Source organism: Manis pentadactyla, chromosome 10 (genome assembly GCF_030020395.1).
Source record: "Manis pentadactyla isolate mManPen7 chromosome 10, mManPen7.hap1, whole genome shotgun sequence".
Lineage (NCBI taxonomy): Eukaryota > Metazoa > Chordata > Mammalia > Pholidota > Manidae > Manis > Manis pentadactyla.
Window position 1 is genome coordinate 36,589,939 of NC_080028.1, and position 20,987 is coordinate 36,610,925.

Below are 20,987 nucleotides of genomic sequence, written 5' to 3' on the forward strand. Positions count from 1 at the left end.
GCCAGGCGGCAGGCATGAAGGGAAAGGGGACTCTCACGGGACTCGTAGACCATTCGATGCGGGGGAGGAGAATCGGCGCTGAGAAGACAGTCCCGCGTTGCGTGGGGTGCAGGCCAGGGCGGAGGCCGCGTGTCGGGCTCGGGCCTCCTCCGCGCGGCGCTCGCACTCACCGGAGAGGGTGGCCGCGGCACGAACCCCGCCCACTCCTTTAACAGGGACACTCCCCTTTAAGGCAGGCGCCCGCGCGCGCCCGGCCCCGCCCTTCGGGGGCGCGCGCGGCGGCCGCGGCGCCGGCTCTGCCTGGAGCGCACGTGCCGGCGCCGGGCGGAGGAGAGGGAGGCGGGAGCGGGGCCGCGGGAGCAGGGGAGGTGCCGGGGGCGCGCGCGCGCGCTGGGCGCTGCTGGGCTGCGGCGGCGGCGGCGGTGGTTACTATGGCGGAGTCGGCCGGAGCCTCCTCCTTCTTCCCCCTTGTTGTCCTCTTGCTCGCCGGCAGCGGCGGGTCCGGGCCCCGGGCAATCCAGGGTGAGTCCCGGGGCGGGGGGCGGGGGCCGGGATGGAGAGGGCCGGGCGAGGGCGAGGCCTCACGCCGCGGCCCCTGGCTACAGCGCGCCCCCTCCCCACGCGCACAATATGGCCGGGCGGGGGGCACGGAGGAGTCGGGGTAACTCTCAGTCGCTGTCTCCCGACCCCCGAGGTGCGGCCGCCCAGCGGGGACCGAGCTCGCACCAGGCCCCTGGGGACCCGAGCCTTCTCCCAGGCGGAACAGGATTCGGGGAGCTCTCGGGGGTCGTGCTCCCAGCACCCCTACGTTCCATAGAGGGGAGTGTGGGTTTCCTTCCCCGGATTTAGATATCCATGATTCTGCCCCTGAGCTTGCCTAGGGGCGGGGGTCCTTATTCCCTCCCTCCAGATGTTCTTGGGGGGCGTCTTTTCTCCCGCCAAGATTGAGGGGCTCGGGCAATAGCGTTCTTGCTTCTCCGAGGTATCCTGACGTTGAGAGCCCTTGAGTACCTCAGATGATAGGGAAAGGGGTCTCTAACCTTTCCTTCAGGTCCTGCACTTGGGGTGTCTCATCCCCTCCCTCGCCTTCCTCCCTCACGTTCTGGGAAAGGGAGTCACATTTCCCCTTCGCGCACTCCCTTGAGTTCATTGGGGTAAAACCCCCAATACACATGCCTGTGGACGCTGTTTGGAGGAAGTGAGCCGTGCAGGCCCCTAAACGTTCTTGGAGCTTGGCTTTGTAATCTCTCTAACGCTAGGAAACCCAGCTCAGGAAAGGGTAATCTGCATCTAGGTGTATTGGCTTTACCACCTCGCCTCCCCCACCCCACCCCACGGGGCCCATTCAGTTAATCACTTTGTGGAAGCCTTTCAGGTGAAATCCTAGAACCTGCGTCCACCCCCTAAGATTATTTAAAGATCGGACCACTGGACGGTCTCCTCTGCCCGTGGTCAGTACTTCTTTACCTTCCCACACAAGCCCTCTTCCCAGCCCTGCCCCCCCCCACGCGCTCCCCCACCCGCACACACCCCTTACCTTCCAACCCCCACAGCCTTCTGCTCCCCATACCACCCCTACCCTGCCCACTCTGGAGGTCGGTACCTTTCTGTGGGACACTCAACCTGGTGTGCTGTTTATGAGGCTTTGGGGGCCGAGAAGAGCAGATGAAACCCTAAAATATTTAATTTAAGAGAGGCCTCTCGAATCTGTTTTGGCACTGGGGTTGCAGATGAAGGTTATATTTGGCAGTTACATTGAAGTGATTATTGACCCACAGTTGGATCTGGGAGAGACGATCAGGATTGTGTTCGCTCCTGATGTACAAAGCCTGCTGCTCCGACTCCTCAGCAGCCCCTAACCTTCCATCAGTGCGAGATCAAGTGTGTGTTCTGTGGCTCTCCTCGCCACTAAAAGTAATGATTCTCAGGTGGGTTCAGGCTTCTTTAATAAACCAGAAAATCCAGAAACGACATCGTCCCACTTTGGAGTCTTAAAAACAACTTCTTTATCTCCAGCTTTGGTATTTGTTCCCAGTGGCGTAGTCTGTGCAGTGGGGTCTTTGTTCACTGGCTAATGCTTCTGTTGAGCATTTGTGTGTGTGTGCGTTCCTGGGTTTCGCTGTTCTATGCATGGGTAATATTCCGTGGGGTCTGGTATACACGGTGAAGGTGTTTGAACGCAGCCTGATGTTTGTGGTAAGATAATCATTTTCCTGAGTAATGTTTGCTGGGCCCTATAATGGGCCATGTTTTTCGAATGTGTAACAATGTTATTTCTCTAGTGAGGTAGTAAATAAGTAAATCAGCTTTCAGGTTTGTCATATGTATATAAAAAAATCTTTAAATTCCTTCTGTAGGCATTTTTATCCTGTCTCTAATATATCCAAGATTTTTAACAGCCAGGTCCCTGTTGAGGTGGCGTAGTGTCTGTGATGTTTTTCTTGTGGTGAGTCTACTTAAGAATGTTTAATTGATAATCCAACTAGTTCTGAATGGGGCAGAGTTCATTTTTTGTAACCTTCCTAAAGTGGATGTTTGTTGGGGTGAGGATGGGTGGGCATAATAGGGAGTTAGTTTCTTTTTTTTGGTCAATTGAAAATTAGATTGTGTGTCCAGCAAACATTCTCAAAGGCCTTTAAACTTCTTGGCCAGACACTACAGTTTTTTCCGGGACACATCTAGTTGCCAATAGTGCATGCTACAGAGACCACTGTTGCAAAAGGCTTAAAGTAAAACGTCAGTTCTGGGAAAATAGAGGCTGTGGGATAACGAGAAGTTGATTGCTTTCCTCCCCTGTACTTCCTCGGTTGTGCTCTCCTAGGTGGGCTGGAGGAGCTGCAGAGCCAGGCAGCCCTGATTAATGCCTAGTACTTGGACAGGACATGAGGGCAGCAAGGGATAGGTGTTTAGTGAATTAAAAGACCAGCAATAAGGAGAATGAGCTCAAGGTTATAAACAGCATCCATTTGATAGGCATACCATGTTTTTAGGCCTAGCTTTGGAATTTTCACATTACTATTTAAAAATGTACAATTGTATTAGCAGGAGAACATGACATTCATTTCTGAAGACAAGCAACAGGGAGACATTGGAGGTTCTGATAGGAACATTTTGAATTTTCTGTGAATAATAAAAATCTCATTTCTGGCCAATTCTTGTCATTTTGAGTGGACATGGATTTGAAGTACAGTGAAAGTGAGCTCTTGTAGTGAAAAAGAGAGTCTCTGATTAGTTTTGTTAAAAGAGCTCCTGGAACAGATGTGATCAAAACATAATAAAATGGCTACTCTGGTTTAAAGGTTAGAGCCAGATGGAGGGAGGAGGCTCGTTGTCAGCCCCAGAACTTTGCTTCCTTATGAGTTGTCCTTGAACAAGTCACTTCACCTTTCTGTGACTGCCTCACTTTTCCCGTGGTAAAGAAATAGTCTGCGACGCTCTTATTGGGACATTTGTGAGACTGACTTACTGATAGCCAGTTGGCTGCGAGGTATTTTTAGACACAGTTTCTGACTTCAGTGAACAAGCACTGTTGGGTTACTTTTTATCTTATGGGGCAGAATAACATACTTTTGGAATTGATAGAAGTACCACATGTCACAGTGTGGTTAATTTGTGCATTTTTGTAGACCATTTCAGATTTCTTCAAGTTAATTTCTGTCTTTTGACAGGCTCTTACATCGTAGACCTGGCAGCATACCTGTGCTAATCAAAGACAGTCTGGAGGGAGTGACCTGCTTTAGGCTTTATTGGCAACATTTTAATTCTTATGCAACTCTGGGTATGTTTATGGCACTATGTAAATGTTACATAAGAACATGGAGGCTGAGAGGTGTCTGGAATGGTGCCTGTGAACACAGGAAGGTTAGACTGAGGACTTCATCCTAAAGGACCTTGGGCCTCTGCAATCAGTACAGGAAGAAGCTGCACTTCATTTTCCTCTAAAAACCTTTTTAGATGATTGTGTCTTTCAGGTAGACTGCTGCGTTATAAATAGGTTTATTCTCCACCGGTGAGCTAATTGTAACCTTGCTACCAAAATGTGAATCAGTAAATGAGGAGACGACGAGATGTGCTTCTGCTTCCAGCATGTCCTGCTGAAGCTGCTTGTTGCATCTTGGAACATAAGCTGCATGGCATTGCAGTGTATTCCCATAAGAACTGAGGAGTACAGGGTGTTGAGGTGGAATGGAATCCCAATTTATGGTGTGTCAGATCTTTATTTTTGAAGGTTAAATTGGAATACTGAAGTGGCGCTTTTGTTTTAATTTTGAAATCCTTTTTGTTTACTGTTCAGTTTTTGCTCAGAGCAGCAGTGAACATTAATTCTGGAATCCCGCCTCTTTGTCCTGAATTCTTGTGTTATTTGTCTGTTACAGTAGGAACTGATGTAAGAGGGTCTTATCTCATTTCCCTCTCTGTATTTATAAGAAGAAAATCCTAGAGTCTTCTTTCTCATCAGTCCCTCTGCTTCTAGAAGTGGTGTAGACATCCATAGCCCATCAGTTCTGCCTGGATTGGGAATGCTGAGACCTTTTAAGGACTCAGCTCCTCAGACTCCATGGCCGCCTGAGGTCTAACGTGCATGTTTCTCACTCTGCAGGCACTGCCCCATGGTCAGCTTTGAACGCCTGCCCCTGCATTTGTGCTCCTCCATTTCTCTCTCACACATGGCGTCACCTGAGCTCGGGCTCCAGACGCATCACCTCTGCTCTGGTCTGTTCTCTCTGCCTGCTGGCTTCTCTGTCACAGACAAATGTAACACGAAGAAAAATGACTATTCCAGGTATCCCTTTCTTTCCCTCACTCTGTGGGGCTGCCATCCAGACAGTCCGACCCTCTCCCCAGGTTTCGGAGACAGTGCCACTGCAGGCAATGCTGGTGTTCCTTTTGGTGTTCTTCTCTCTCTACTTTGTCTTAAGTCTGCATTTGTCTCCCTAAATATTTTGAATTCAACATAATGAAAGAAACTGCCTTCCCCGTTAAAGTGTCGATCACCCTTGATATTTACACAGCTACATCTAGATTTCTTTATTCTTTTGGTTGGGTATGTGCCTGGGATGGTTCTTGGCATGGGGAAATAACAGAGAAAAAGGACAAAAAATCCCTAACCCCAACTGTCATGGAACTTAGAATTGCAGCAGCTTAAACTGAAAATAAACACACGCAATTATCAGTGACAGTTATGAGTGAACAGTGGGGGACAGAAACACTTTATATTTTATTTCTTTATTGTCTGCTTCACAATTTATTATCAAAAATATGAGTGAAGAAAATATAACAGGATGATGTACTGGAAGCTGCCATTTCCCAAGTCTTGCAACCGCATTTTTTTATCTGTAAAATGGGGCTAATATAGTCACGTCTAGTTTTTCATGGTAGTTATGGTCTATAAAACTGGCTCAAACACTGAATTAGTGAATACTGAACCATTGCTCCTAGGGGAAATACAGGGTTAGTTTCCTGTGAGCTGCTGGTCACAACATTTTCATTAACCAGCTGGTATAAAACCTTGTTTTATGTGTGTTTCTGTTTAAAAGATACCTTATTTAATATATTGTTGATTCATTAACACTGAACTCAAGGCCAGCAGCACTGTAATGCTTGCCTGAATGAAGCACAGCTAATACCTGTATCTTCTTTGTAAGGCATATCACTGTCTTCTTGAACTTAGGGACACTAGACAGCATTTCAGCACTACTCTCGGGGGCCATTTTCAATAGCAAAATCAAGCAAAAAAGGTAGAAAGCATGGCACTGAATGTATCATGAAAAGGGTGCTTGCTTATAGCTTGAGAGCTGAAATGAGAGGGCAGAGCATCGCCTCCACCAGCCTCAGCAGGGGGCACAGGCATTGGGTGCCCCAGACTTTTCACCACTTGGTGCATGTCCACAAATAACCATGAAAGCACTGAGAATATTGATTTTGGGGTTACAAATAAATTTTAGCAAGTAGGCAGATTCACAAGTATGGAATCCATGAATAATGAGGATCAACTGTATTTTGTTAAAGCTGTACAAATAATTGTGGCAGAGATAAAATTAGGTGGAATTCTAAGGATTCCTAACTGGTTTCACTGAACTGAATTAGAAGTCCCATTTCCAGCCTGTAAATAAATCCAACATATATATATATATATATATATATATAGGTGTGTTTATATATATTATATATAAACACATATATATAAGTATGTATATACGGAGTGCCAATATTGTGGTGATCTAAAGATTCCTTTCACACACATTGAGCACCTATCATACACCAGGCACTGTTGCAGGTGCTAGAGATAGAACAGTAAACAAAAGGAGACAAAAATGCCTGCCTTCATGAAGTTTACCTTCTAGCAGGTGAAATAAAGAAAATAGAAGGTGATTCTGTCCACCTGTGCCCCCTGCCCCCAAGGGTCCTGCCTTGCTGTGTGCACACCTCCCAGTTATTAAACAGGAATCTAGATACTACTATGGAGGGATTTTGTAGATGTTAATTAAGGTCCCAAATCAGTTGACCAGCAGATAGGGAGACTTGTGGTGGACCTGAGCAAATCACACTAGCCCTTTGACACAGAGAGTTTGCTCAGCTGATAGCAGAAGAGGAAGTCAGATACTCCAGCTGACCTGGAAGAAAGTAACCATCCCTATGTGAACTGCCCATGGGGGCCATGTGGCCACAAACTGTAGGTTGACCCTCGGGGCTGAGTGACTGTCAGCGAGGAGGGAATGGGGACCTCTGCTTATCCACAAGGCAGCAGTGCAGTTTGCCAGCAACCAGTGAGTTTGAGAGAGGCCTAGTCCTACATGGGAAAGCAGCCGTGGCTGACACCAGCCACACTGTGCTTGGACTTCTGACCTACAGAAACTGTGAGATAGTAAATAAGTGTTTTAGAAGTGTGTGTGGGGGGGTGGGGGGTGATGTGTTAGTTGGGGATGTGAGGAGGAGAGCAGGAGAAGAGAATAAGAATGCTTGAGGGTGCTTGAGACCTGGTACCCAGCCATCCTATCACATGTGAGAAGAAGGCCTTTCGCTACAAGTGGCTTTCATCTACTGCAGTTACCTTGTACTAGATATGTGCAAATTTGGAGCAGAGATTGTGGGTGCTTTGTAGATCAGTTTTTTAGATGGTTATTGCAATGTTTGAGTTGAGGAATCTGTGAACTGAAGCATTGTTTTTAGGAAGTATTTGTGGGGACCCCCCCTTGTCCCAGATCTTCATGTGCATTTGTTTATTACATTCTACACTTACAGTCAGTAAGATTGAATCACATTCAGTCAGTGTTCATTTCTAATATCCAGGACCAATCTGAATGTTGAGAAGAATACTGAGGAAAGTCTGTCCTTGCCCTTTAGAAGTTTCCACACAAATTGACTTTTCTTCTGCTTGTGGGAAAAACCACAACACTAGGAAGAGTTCAGACCCATTTCATTCACCAGGAGGACTGTAGGAATAAAAGCATCTGATTTACTGAATGTTTAATATGTTCTCAACTGTTCTGCTAAGCACTTGTGTTACATCTCACTCCATATAGCTCTTCTCTTAGCACTCTTATCTCCGTTTCACAGATGAGAAAACTGCCATAGAGAGGTTAAGCAGTGGCCCTGAGGTCTATCTTGACTCCAAAGCATGTGCTCTAATTACGGTACTTGACTATACACTGTGATGACTGTTCAGGTAATTTCCTCCCCAGTCTTTGCTGTTAGTCTCCCACTGGTCCTCCATCCTGCTCCTGGACTTAACTTTGGAAAACACAACTTTTGCATCCAGCGGTTCCATTGCTTTCTTGTGGCCTCCAGGATCAACTGCAGACGCCTTAGCTTGGCATCACATCCGTCTCATCTGTCCAAGCCTCCCTTACTGACTGGAACCTTGGTATTGTTGCATCTGTCCATTTACTATGGACTGAATAGAGCTTGTGCTTTTGTTAGCCTTGGCCTTCTCTTCTCAGTCAAATACAGTATCTTCCAGTACGGGACCCTCATTGTCCTCCTGCCTCCCCCAGGCGGTAAGTCCATTCTCTGCTCTTCTTTGGTCCTCGTGGGCAGTATGGCAGTCCACAGGGGTTTACAGTTGTCTGCTCCTCCTGTCCTCCTACTCCACCCCCACAAACTGATGCTAGGAACTGGCTTACTCTTCTTTATGTGGCTCTGTCCTGTCACAGAGCCTTGCATATTTTAAGTACTTAATAAATTTATGTAATTGAATTCATTCATTTCTTTTCCATCCTCTCAGCAAAATCCTAGGTAAGTAATTCCATTTCTGTCCTGATGTAATTTTATTATCTCCTGTGTATACAGTTTTTATCCCAGTCACTCAAAAATGCTACAAACATTTGTGAGTTATTTGGAACATAATAATCTCTCTTCCTACTTCACCTCTTTCATCTCTGTTTATTCTACCATCTACCCATTTTATTCCAGCCTGATGAATTTGATCTCAACCTCATTAGTTTTATTCTCAGCCCTGGCTGATATTTTTTTTCTCTTTAATTGTCCCAGTTGCCAGAAACAACCATTCCTATCCCTCTTCTCACTCAAAACTGTGATGTATACCATCTCTTCTCCACTCATCCATAGTATAGGAAATAGGTCAGGAAGCAAATACAAAATACCATGGATGAATATCCCCCCCTACCCCAGTAAGCCACTAATATGCCTATTTAAATACAGCAAAGAAAGAAAACCACATAGTATACATGGTGTGGGGGATCACGGGGAGAACAGTGTATCACAGAGAAGGGACATAGTGGATCTCTGGCAACTTGCTACACTGATGGACAGTGACTGCATTGGGGTATGGGTAGGGACTTGATAATATTGGTAAATGTAGTAACCACATTGTTTTTTCATTTGAAACCTTCATAAGAGTGTGTATCAATCATACCTTAATAAAAAAAAAAAAGAAAGAAAACCACGGAGTGGTTTACATGTTCATTATAAACTGTTAGTGAAGGAGAAATACCAAGTAAATAGTAGTCTGAATATGACTGCTGAGTGTGTATGCTTAGGTCCTAGGGACATTGGACATGCTCTGTCATAATGATGCCACTCATTCTAATTTTACTTTGACATTCTCCTGGGCGGCAGGTGGGCCCTTGCTAGATAGATATTCAGGTCTTTACAGTCAGCTGTAAATTAAGTTGCATTGACAGGTCTCCTTAGAGTAAACACCAGACGTCTCTTTTGAGGAAGAACAAAGCTTTCATTCTCTAGACCTGAGGCTTAAGGGTGAACTTGCTCCAACAGCTCTCTAGGGTTGGGTTTGTCTCCAAGTAGGACGTCAGAAAGGCAGTTTGTAGAATAGATAGAGTATAGAGCTGGCTTTCCAAACACCTTTCTCTTATGCAAACCCCATTGCGAGACCTTTTCCCAGATTGGAATTAAATACCAAGTGTATCAAGTATCTTATTGTTAAAATCTGTGGGCCTTTTCCCTCTTTATACAAATAGCTTCCTTTATTAAGTCAGCTATATTTTTTTCGTAAGTGTGTTTTAACAGTATGGTTTTGTTTTCTTTTTAGTTACTGCCAACTACAGAAAAGTAAAATTTGACTTTATTGTGGCTCTTTGATGCTTGAGAGTTTTTTTGTTTAGTTTTGTTTTAATGTATTTTTAAAATCTAATTTTGATGATTGTGAAAGGTAAAAATGTAACGGGTCTTTTTTTACCAATAACATCTGATTACTTAAATTCTACAAGATTTTTCTACTTAGGTTTGCACAGTATCAGCTCGTGGTTGCCACTTCCCTGGCCTCACTCCCTTACATCCCCCCACCCAGAAGAACCACACATTACTTCTATTTTGTGACAGTTCAGTGCCAGACACTTCCATTTTTTTAACCTGATTTGGGATTTTCACAAACATTTTTGACAGTTGCCTAGATCAGTACTTACTGAACAATTTTTTCTTTCTTCTTTCTGTCTTTTTAAAGCATTGGAACAGTTTAAAAATGAACCTATGGTCCATATATAAAGCAGATGAAAGCCGAGCCACTCTGGCAGAGCCCCCTTCACTCTCAAATGATTAGGATGAGATTTATTGAATGAGATTTTTCACCAGAAAACGATGAAGAAAAGGACACTGGTTCCCTCCTTGCAGAGTTGAAAGGTTCCAGGAACATCTGGGAGAGCCTAGGGGTTCAGGAAGAGCACAGCCTAAAGAACTCTTTATCTCCAGTCTTTTTTCTGTGCCTCTGTTGAATTTTGGTGTTTTTGTTTTGTAATCAAAGTTATATTATACAGACTGGTTTACGAAGATTGATAGTATTTTTTAAATTGTGGTAAAACATATATAACTGAAAATTTACCATTTTTAACCATTTGCAAAGTGTACAGTTCAGTGGCATTAAGTATCTTCATAATGTTATGCAAACCATCACCACTCTCTAGTGCCAGAATTCATCCATACTGCAGTATATATATATATATATCAGTAGTTTATTTCTATGGCTGAGTAATATCCCATTGTGTGAATATACCATATTTTGTTTATCCATTCATTATCTGATGGACATGTGGGTTATTTCCACCTTTTGACTTATGAATAGTACTGTTATGAACATTTGTATATAAGGTATTTGTTTGAAAACTTATTTTCACCCCAAGGGGTGGAGTTGCTGACTAATTAAATGTTTAACTTATTGAGGAACCATGAAACTGTTTTCCACAGTGGCTGCTCCATTTTATCATCCTGCTGGCAATGTATGGGTATTCCAGTGTCTCTGGGTCTTCACCAACACTTGTTATGTTCCTTTTGCATTGTTTTATGGCTGTCCTAGCGGGTGTAGAATAGTATCTCGTTGTTTTGAGTTGCATTTGCATTTGAGATGGACATCATTTCATATACTTGTTGGCCATTTGTGTATCTCCTTTGGAGAAATGTCTATTCAAATTCTTTGCCCATTTTTTAATTGATTCTTGTGCTGTAAGAGTTTTTTTAAATATATTCTGGATACTAGACTATTAGTAGAAATGTGATTTGCAAAAGTTTTCTCCCATTCTTTGGTTGCCTCTTCATTTTTTGGATGTTGTCCTTTAGTCCACAAAAGGCTAGCTTATCTAGTTTTCTTTTGTTTCTTGTACTTTTGGTGTAATCTCTAATAGACCATTGCCAAATCCAAGGTCATGAAGGTTTACCCGTTTTCTTTTTTGAAAGTTTAAGAATATAAGTTTTAGCTCTTAACATTTTGGGCCTTGATCCATTTTGAGTTAATTTTTTGTATATGGTATGAAGTAGGAGGTCCAACTTCATTCTTTCGCAAAGGCACGTCCAGTTGTCCAGCACCGTTTATTGAAGACTAGCCTTTCCCCCAAATGTTCTAGATACTCGTTTGAAAAATCAGTTATCGTAGATGTATAGCTTTGTTTCTAGACTTTCACTTCTTCTGTGGGTTTCTGTCTATACTTATGCTGGTACCACACTGTTTTGATAACTGTAGCTTTATGGTAAGTTTCAAAATCAGGAAGTTTGAGTCTTCTACCTTTGTTTTTCTTTTTTTCCCCAAGATCATTTTGGTTATTCACAATCCCAGAGTTGTTTAGAATTGTAGTCTTTGTTCTGTCCTAAGGAAGCTGTAGGGGGCTTGGATAAGGTCCAGGGAAGACTAATTAAAATAATCATAGGTTGTAATAGGCTATTCTTATCAGTTTGTGCTGTCTGAGGGGTGCTGTGATAAGGGCTCAGAGGAAGTTTATGATCAAGTTATGAAATAATGAAGAGTAAGGGCGACATGGGCTGATTTGGACATTAAATCTTGGATACTGTAGAATTTTAAGGTTGTGCAGTGCAGTTTGGAAGAGGCAATTTTGGTGTTCCTCAGGAGAACAGTGCTCTGTACTAGTACTAAATTGATGGAACGTATTAGCAAGAAGCAATTGATATAATTTTAAAATCAGAAATACCGTTGCTTTAAAACATTTTAGAACATTGGTGGATCATTATCTACCAGGACATGGACGCTTGGAGGCATGCCTCTTATCTTTAGAGGCTGGTGCTACCACTCTGCATCCTCCTTTACCTTTCCCCCTGGTGCTGTGGTCTAAGGCAGAATATTGGGTCAAGTGGCCATGCGTCTAGCCTTGTATGGTGGTTCTTGGGAATTCCCAGTGAGCCGCCTTGCTGAGCATCCTCCCAGTGCATGCCAGTAGGTGAGAGAGGGACCCGACCCCAGCTGGCCTAACTGTGGTGAGGTCATCTTTGCTGAGACCTGGCTGTGTTAGTGGCTTCGTGACATGCAGCCATACAGTCTACCCAAGTTGGGACTTGTAAGCCTTCTTCAAAGCACAGCCTCTCATGAATCAAATTTGCATTTACGTTGTACCACAGACCACCTTCTAATCATACTTTGGAACCACATTCAAGTGGTTTTTTTCTGCAGTTCAGGTTTGACTAACTTATTAATAACAAAATGCTGTGCTAGTGGGAGTTTTGTTCTGACCACTTTTTAACTTGCTTGTGTGTAGAGTGATTTGGTTCCTCCTCTGTGACTGGTTTTCCAAATTGTGTTATTTCTATTATGTAACTCTTTGATCCTGGAATATGGAGAGCTTTAGGTATGTATTGTTCATATACATGTGTAGACTGATTTAACCTGATGAGTCAATAGGGAACAGATTATAAAGGGCTGTTATTAGTTCAGATTTAGCATTCCAGAGAAATCAAAATTAGCTTTGTGATTTAGTATACTAGTAAATTTACATACAGTAAATTCAGATGTTTTTGTAATTATCAATGAAAAATGAATATTAACAGAAGATTCGCCATAATGTCTGTCTTTAAAGTTCAGGAAAAGGCATATAAAATTTAGAGCAGAACCTCTCAGTGGTGGATCAGTTATCCAGTGTGAATTTAAAAACAAACTGAATTCAAATTTCATCTGGAGGATTTTAGAGGTCATCTGGTTTAATCCCTTCTTTTTGGTTAATTATGAGAAAAAATGAGGTTCAGGAAGGTTAAATTACTTGCCCAAAGCCACACGACTAGTTACTGGCAGAGCTGAGACTCCAGCAAAAGTTTCTTGCTGTGGTCTTGGTGTAATTTGCCACTTCCTAATCAGTGGTTAAAAAGACACGTGTGTGTGTGTGTGTGTGTGTGTGTGTGTGTGTGTGTGTGTGTATTTGACTTTTACATTGAGAGGAGAGATTAAAATTTACTAAGCACCTATTTTCTAAGCACTTTTTACATGTGTAACATTTACATAGTTAGGTGAAGTTATCATTAACATCCCACTTTACAGATTAGGAAACTGGGTTACAGGAAGGTTACTAAATTGCTCAAGGTCATGTGATTAATATTAGAGCTGGTATTCGAGCCTTAGGGCTTTCTGACCTGTTCCTGCCATGACACCCTGCTGTAGCTGTAGCCATAGTAATTGAAACCTTTTCAGGGGTGTGGACTTATCTTAAAAATATATCTTTTTCAGACTTCTCACTCACTCTGTAAAATGTAGAGATACACACAGATATGTGCAGAGAGAGCCTTTTTCGGAGAACCCACAGCACTTAGCGGATGTTTGGCCAATCTTCATACCATCTCTGTAAGATAAATGGTATTTTCTGGCTGGGCAGCTGAGGCCCAGATAGATTCAGGGACTTGCCCAATTCCTTATCACAAACCCACATGGCCCTGCTCCCAGTTCCGCTCTTCGTCCCGTCTAACATAGATTTCACCACTTTTGTTCTTTCCTGTCTTACACCAAGATTGTTTAAGTACTTCCCAAAAATAATGAGCCACGTGTGGGTGTGTTCATTCTCCAGAATGAATCACTGTGAGAGGACGTGAGCCAGCGAAAGGAGAATAAGTATCTGGGGTCAGAGACTGCTGGCTCTCCTGCATTTTAATTGACAGGCTCTGAAGCGAGCTTTTTTCCAAAAGGCGGCTGCAGGTCTGGCCTGTGTGTCCCACTGTGCTCAGAATAGCCCTCTTGGACTTGTTCGTTTTTCCCTTCTTGCTTCCCAAAATAGAGCTGATGCTGCTCTCTTTGCTGGACATCACGGCACATGTACTGAGAGGTGTGCACTCCATGAGGAACTCCTTCTGTGCCTGAATGTCCCCAGTGACACAAAGGGGAGTGGGCATTAGCTTTCTGGGATTAGCAGTCAGGACTCCAGTGTGAGTAAAAGAGGCTTGGATCAAGTATTTTCAGAGTTGCAGAAGTAAATTTAAGTTAGCAAGAAGAATAAAAGGGGTAACAAATAGAGGTATTTGGGAGGGAAAAATGAAGAGATCCTGAGTCTTTCCTGTGTCTGAAAAGAGCTAGAATTTAAATTTAGGAGGAATTTACTTTTTAAATTATTTTTATAATTTGGACCCTAGGCTAAATGGTACCTGCTTTAAATTGGCTGCCCTTAAAGTATGACACTACCATAGCCCTTCAGCAGATAGCTGTGTGTTCTGGAATTTCTCCCAGAAGAAAGAGACCTGATCAGATGCTGTGAAAAAATACCACAGGCCATTCAGTGAAGACCCACACTCTCCATTTACCTGTCCGTGCTCTCCTCTTTGTTTTCTTGGGTGGAAATGTGAAGGGATTGTGTCATTTATAGAAAGCCTGGGGAAGGAGGGGTTGGACACTGAGGTATTTAGAATCTGTCTTTGGATTTGAAAAGCCAAGAGGTGCCTTCCAGTGTATTGGAGGAAGAGACAAAGATAGATTGTTTACAGTCGAAAGGAGTTGCAACAGGCTCGTGTTCATGGGACTGGTCATAAATGTCTCTTCTCTGGGGCCTTAGTTTGAATATATTCCCACTTGGTATCCAGATAGTATTCACTTAGCATCCAGTCTTAAGAATTGGGTGGGCCCTACTATCTGCATCCTGTGATGGGCGAGTGCTTCATTCAGCAGTGAGTCCCAACCCAAGTATCCAGTGGCCAGAGCCACACTCCTGCCTGTCCCAAGAGGCCAGGGCTAGTTAGGCCCCTGGGAGACAGTGCAGGGGGGAACCAACTGCTGCTGTCTGTGCTATTCTTGTAGGATGGATAAATAAAGGATTTCAGATTCCAGGGCTGCTGAACTGGCTTTCAGAGGCGCCAAATTCATTTACAGTAATTTTCTGTCAACAGTGCACATTTACGTGTAATACACACTCAGCAAAACTCATTAGTCCCAGAGATGATGGCATACACTACCTATTTGACATATATATATATGTATATAATATTTTAAAAGTACTATCCAGGAGCCTTTCAAAGTGGGTTACATTTATTGAGCACTTTTTATGCATTTAGCTCCTTTAATTCTCACAATAACTTTATGAGGTAAGCACTAATATTATTCTCTCTGGAGGATATTCTTCTGCCCCATGTGAGAGGAGCACCTGCCATGGACTAAAGGGAAGAGGAGGATGTTGTTGAACTAGTCGGGAGAAGCCTTTCAAAGGAACTGATGGTTAAGCTGAATTTAAAGGATTTGTAGGAAGTAGCCAGGAATAAAAGCAGTGCTGCAGAAGAGCGTGTGAGAGCACACAGACTACATTTGGGAAACTGCGGGCGTGCCTGATGTGAGAGAAGGGGGACGGGGTTGATGATGGCTTCAAGGAGCGCTGGGTGGTTGTGGGTGGAGTATGTCCAAAGGGAAGGTGTTTTCCTCTTGTCATCAGGCATCTAATTTAAAAGAAGACCTCTTTCCCAGCCACAGAATAATTTGTAGTAAGGCCAAGGTGGAGTTGAAAAGGTAGCCTTTCTGTTTCTCACAGGCACAAAATAGAGCATTTAGAGGAAGAGGGTCAGGGTGGGGGGTGCCTGGAAGCCTTGTTTGTGAGCTGAATAAACAGGTGAAATGGTTGTGCTTCCATTGATGATATCCTCTTTCCCACCCCATCTCTATAAAAGCTCCTTATTTTGGAACATCCGGTATGTTAAGGGATTATTCTCTAAGTCTGGAAAAGGACTAGGATAAGCTCTCCCCACTGATGTCAGTGTCTGCTCCTGAATTCCCTGCAGCTCTGCGGTGTGCGTGCACCAGCTGCCTACAGGCCAACTACACATGTGAAACAGATGGGGCCTGCATGGTTTCCATTTTCAACCTGGATGGGATGGAGCACCACGTGCGCACATGCATCCCCAAAGTGGAGCTGGTCCCCGCCGGGAAGCCCTTCTACTGCCTGAGCTCCGAGGATCTGCGCAACACCCACTGCTGCTATACTGACTTCTGCAACAAGATTGACCTGAGGGTGCCCAGTGGTGAGTGGACACCCTTGTTGGACTATTGGCTCATCTTGGAGGTAGGGCACCCCTGTCATTTCCTCCTCTACTCTTCCCCAACCCCTTTGTTTGCTGATAGGTAAAGGTACCTTTTTGATGTTCCCCAAGGTCAGGTTCCTCCCAAGTCAGATCTGTAGAGTAGAAGGTGAGGGAGACAGAAAACAAAGTTAGTCCAGAGGTGAAAGCCACATTTGGGACCATGCCTGAGCAGCCTTGGGCAGCTGGTGAGGACTTGAAGAGCCAGGCAGGAGACCCTGTAGGAGGGTGTGGGCCTGAGCCCAAGGAGACAGCCCCAGAGCCATGTGCGGGCAGCTTCTGTGGTGAGGGGGGGTGTTGCCAAATGGGAAGAGGGGCTAGAATTGGAAAAGAAGGACAGTGATTATGCTGAGAAGTATTAGATGCCACCCCTTTGCAGGTCTGCCATTTAGAAGGTATTACTGGGGAGATCAAAGGCAGGAGAGAGGCTGGAGCAGGGGAAGTATACCGTGACAAGTGTCTGGGGGGCTGAGGGAGGGTAGTCCCATGAAATGCCATGAAGTCACAAAGTGGGCTATAGGTTTGATGTTGAAGAGAGTGCCTCAACTAGAGAGGTTTGTGTGTGAGAGCATCCAGGCTATAGCCAAGCCCAGTAAAACCAGAGAGCAAGGGCACCTTGAACACATGAGGGAAAGGGCATTTCCACTTGGAGGGAGGTGCTGGGGTTAGAGAAGGCCACAGCTTTCCCTTGTTTTTACTCTTTGTTCTTTCCCTCTCCTCTCTCACTCGACCCAGGTCACCTCAAGGAGCCTGAGCACCCTTCCATGTGGGGCCCTGTGGAGCTGGTAGGCATTATTGCTGGCCCAGTGTTCCTCCTGTTTCTCATCATCATCGTTTTCCTTGTCATTAACTATCATCAGCGTGTCTATCACAACCGCCAGAGACTGGACATGGAAGATCCCTCGTGTGAGATGTGTCTCTCCAAAGACAAGACGCTCCAGGATCTGGTGTACGATCTCTCTACATCAGGGTCTGGCTCAGGTACTGAGTCCTTCAGGCATTGTGTTTGTCGGCGTTCGTCACTGGGTCCCAGCAGGGCAGAGCGTGTGTGAAGAAGGCTGGGCCTTGCACTGCTTTCTACCAGCCTTGAGTCATTTGGTTTCATAATTCCCCTTCTTTTGGAGTCTGACATGTAATAAGATAATGGGTTCACAGAAAATCTTTTATTCCCTGGGATTCCAAAGGTCAAGTGCAAAACTCCATTCCAGAAACCCTGCCTCTCTTCAAGTCCGGTAACTCTACATCTATTAAAATTCACCTGGTTCCACCTGACCAGTGGAGTGCTCAGTTTAAGGGCCCCTTTTGAGAAACAGGAGTGTGCCTGGCTCTGATGAGGTGGTGACAGCTAATCATTGATCTCTGAGCAACCACAAGGAGAGTTTAAGGACGTTGACTAAAGCTGAGAGCTGGGGCTTGGTGAATCAATTACTCATACCAGTTGCCCAAGGGTTTTTTGGTGGGGGTTAAAATAAAGGCATTTTGGGCTCCCAGCGTGGCATCAGCACCATTTCCTGTACGGCCTGTAGGTAAGATGAGAAAATTGAACCAAACACTGGCCCTTGACCTGAGACTAGACTTCAAGATAAAAATAATTGGGGTTATTCAGGTCTTAGCATATAGCTCGGCTAGCTCTCAGATGTGTCTTTGACTACAAAGAGACTTTTTATGAAGGTAAACAGTTGTTTTAGTGATGGTGGTATTCTGTCTTATTTTAAAAATCCACAAAGGTCACTGTTGCCATTTTAACTAAAACAGAGTCGTATTTGTGGGAATTTTGTGTGTGTTTATATATGTTTCCTTGCCATGTGACAAGACTATTGTTCTGTAGGGAAATGATGCCATCAGTCATGGCCAGACATTCCTCCTTAAATACAAGGAGTACTTTGAGCTGAGACATCTCTTCAATTTCAGTGGTTTTGCCTTTATTAAGCTCTGCAGTAGAGAGTGCCAAAATGATGGATATATTTAAAAGCTGCATATTTTTAGGAAGAGAGAAAATGCATGGCTTGTTCTTTGCTGACAGAGATAGGACAGTGGTTAGAACTACCTGACTGACTCTGCAACTTGATTTGCTGCCACAGGACGACAGCTCCTTGGGTTTTTGGAATCTTTTTTAAGATCAGGACTAGCTGAAGCTAGGGAAGGTCCATGGCAGTTATTTAGTCCTCTGGAGTAAATGATTAATACCTATTTCTCTGGATAGTTTAGTCTTTTCTTAATTCAGCACATGCAGAGCTTCCAAGGTGTTGGAGTTTTAATACTGTGGCTTTTAATAAGTAATAAGTCCATGCTGCTTATGTGACTTTCAACTCACTTTAGCAAATATACGCTGAATACCATCTGGGTGACACAGGGTAAACAGAGATGAAAAAGAGGCTGGCCCAGGATTAGATAGAAAAGAAAAGGGTTGTTAAGAAGGGTCTCACAGAGGAGGATGCACTTAAAGGGGTCTTGAAGACTGAGTTGGAAGTTTTAAGAGAGGTCAGAGGCAGGGAACATCCAGGCCAAGGAAAATCTCTTGAGCAAAAGATCAGAAGGCATGGAAGTTTTTTGAGGATCAGTGAGGAGACCTGCGTGGGGGTTGGGGAACGGCAGGCTGGCCCAGGTGGTAAGGATGCTATGCTTTCTCTGGGAAGGCAGGAGGCATCTACTGAGAGTCTTCACGTGGGAAACTAAATGTTCATATTTTTCTGTAGAAGGAATTCTGGCAGTGCTATAGCGGATGCATTCATTTACCAACATCCTCTTAGGAAGGGTGGGATGAGGCAGGGCTGTGTGCAGGTATGCAGGGCAGGAGCAGGGTGAGATAGGAAGTGGAAAAACCAGTTGGAAGTCTTTAAAGAAGAGTCAGAACCAGGCGTAGAGGGAGACTGGAGAGCAGGGATCTAATTTGAGATACATTTTAGTGGTTCTCTGCTGTTGTAGTTAAAAGCATAAGCTGTGGAGTTAGACAGTCCTAGATTTTAATCCCTGCTTTGCCACTTACTGCTTGTATGAATTTGAGTAAGTTACTGAGGAAGTGAAAGCTCTTAGCATAGTGCCTAATGCACAGTAAGCATACAGTAAATGGTAGTTCGACTCCTCAGGACTTAGAGGTCAACAACAAACTCACTTGGTCAGGGAAAGGGAGTGAGAGTTAAGAGTCATGATGATAAGGGTGATTGGATGGATAGAGTCATTGAATGAGTCAAATGAAGCAATAAATTAGTCCTATAAAGACAGTATAATTAATCTTAGAATAAGCTTGGGTAGTCACCCATTCTACATCTGGAGCTGTCTGCCCTTGAGCAGAACTTTGACCTCTGGAGGGAGGTGGGAACCTTACATATCCTGACCACAGGTCTGGCTTTCATGGGCCACCCAGTGCCACCCTCTAGTGGCCAGTGAGCAGAACAGCCAGTGGGCAGCTCCCAGCACTCAAATTCCCACTTTCATCTTTCTGACCTCTTTCCTATCATCAGCATGAAGCAAGTGTGGGTGGATTGGCCCACAGGAGGCTGGCTGCAGAGTTGGTAAATGGTTGGACATTTCTATTCAAATCTGTCACCATACTAACTGAGAGGAGAAATTGTTGAGATAAGGAACAGCTAATCATGCACATTTCCCTTCCTCCGTTAGCTCCCTGGCAGACGCTGCCTGGCTTAGCCCTCTGTGGGTTACCTGGACCTGGGGCCAAGGCACCCCTCCGTGTGGGTGAACCAGTGTAGAATGGAGTCACTGTGGTGAGGGCCTTTCCCCTGGGACAATAGCGTAGGAGTTGTGAAGTTTAGCAAATTTACAATGTCAGCTTTCTTTCCACTCTTTGCTCCACAGGTTTGCCCCTTTTTGTCCAGCGCACAGTGGCCCGAACCATCGTTTTACAGGAGATCATTGGCAAGGGCCGGTTTGGGGAGGTGTGGCGTGGCCGCTGGAGGGGTGGTGATGTGGCTGTAAAAATTTTCTCCTCCCGTGAAGAACGGTCCTGGTTCCGGGAAGCAGAGATCTACCAGACTGTCATGTTGCGGCACGAAAACATCCTTGGGTTTATTGCTGCTGACAATAAAGGTAAAGCGCTGGGTTTGGATACAGGGTGTCCCAAAGCCAACAGTGGTCACAATTGGAAGGGGTGACTGGGGAAATGTAGTAGCTCAGCCTTGTTTGCCCTCATAGTTATTACCCATAGAAAGAGAAGCTGAATGAAGTAACAGTCTATAAACTTTCATTCTACCAAAAGCTTGTACAGAACCCCAGGCCAGTAAGCAAGTAAACAAGCAGTTATTAAGCAAATAAGCAAGACAGACCTCTCGCCCTACCTGCTCACCTTCCCTTGCCTGACGCATCCAGCCCCAGCCCCACCCCAAGGGTAGTCCCTGCAGGGGCCCCGGGTAGTTTCCCCCAAAAACCACTGGAATGAAGAATTATGGCCTGAACTCCTGCTGGTCAAGGACAGCCCTGGAAAAGGTGCCGCCCATGTTCTGTGACATGGAGGGCATCCTCCAGGCTTTTGTTGGGGACCAGGCCTAGCAGAGGGATGAGCTCCCTGCCTCCACAGTGCCCCCTCATGGCCGTTCAAGCTCAGCTTTTGGCCTGCTGGTACCTGATGTTCCTGATTTCCTCCTTCCTCTAGCCTGGGTTTTTTCTTTAGTTTTTGAGTCTGTTGTGTGTACCCAGACACGTTCCTCACTGACTAACAAAGAAACAGAGTCGGTCAAACAGGCTGTTCTAATGAGCACAAACTGAGGGTGAGATGGGGAGGTCAGTGAGCTTGCTTGAGGCGAAGG

The 20,987-nt window shown here is 44.7% G+C and overlaps 1 protein-coding gene across 3 annotated transcripts in view; it reads left to right on the forward strand.

Annotated features, from left to right (window-relative positions):
- Nucleotides 1-323: 323 nt before the first annotated feature.
- Nucleotides 324-20,987, forward strand: part of ACVR1B (activin A receptor type 1B) — a 32,619-nt gene continuing 11,955 nt past the window's right edge. Inside the window, exons 1-4 of one of the 3 annotated variants that reach the window (XM_036915133.2) lie at nucleotides 324-522; nucleotides 15,931-16,170; nucleotides 16,963-17,208; nucleotides 20,041-20,271. In XM_036915133.2, the coding sequence (XP_036771028.1) occupies nucleotides 432-522; nucleotides 15,931-16,170; nucleotides 16,963-17,208; nucleotides 20,041-20,271 (808 nt within the window). In that variant the 5' untranslated portion in view covers nucleotides 324-431. Of the gene's footprint in view, nucleotides 523-1,750; nucleotides 1,929-15,930; nucleotides 16,212-16,962; nucleotides 17,209-20,040; nucleotides 20,272-20,987 lie in introns of those variants that run through there. The other 2 variants (XM_036915134.2, XM_057486625.1) reach the window with 2 other exon arrangements.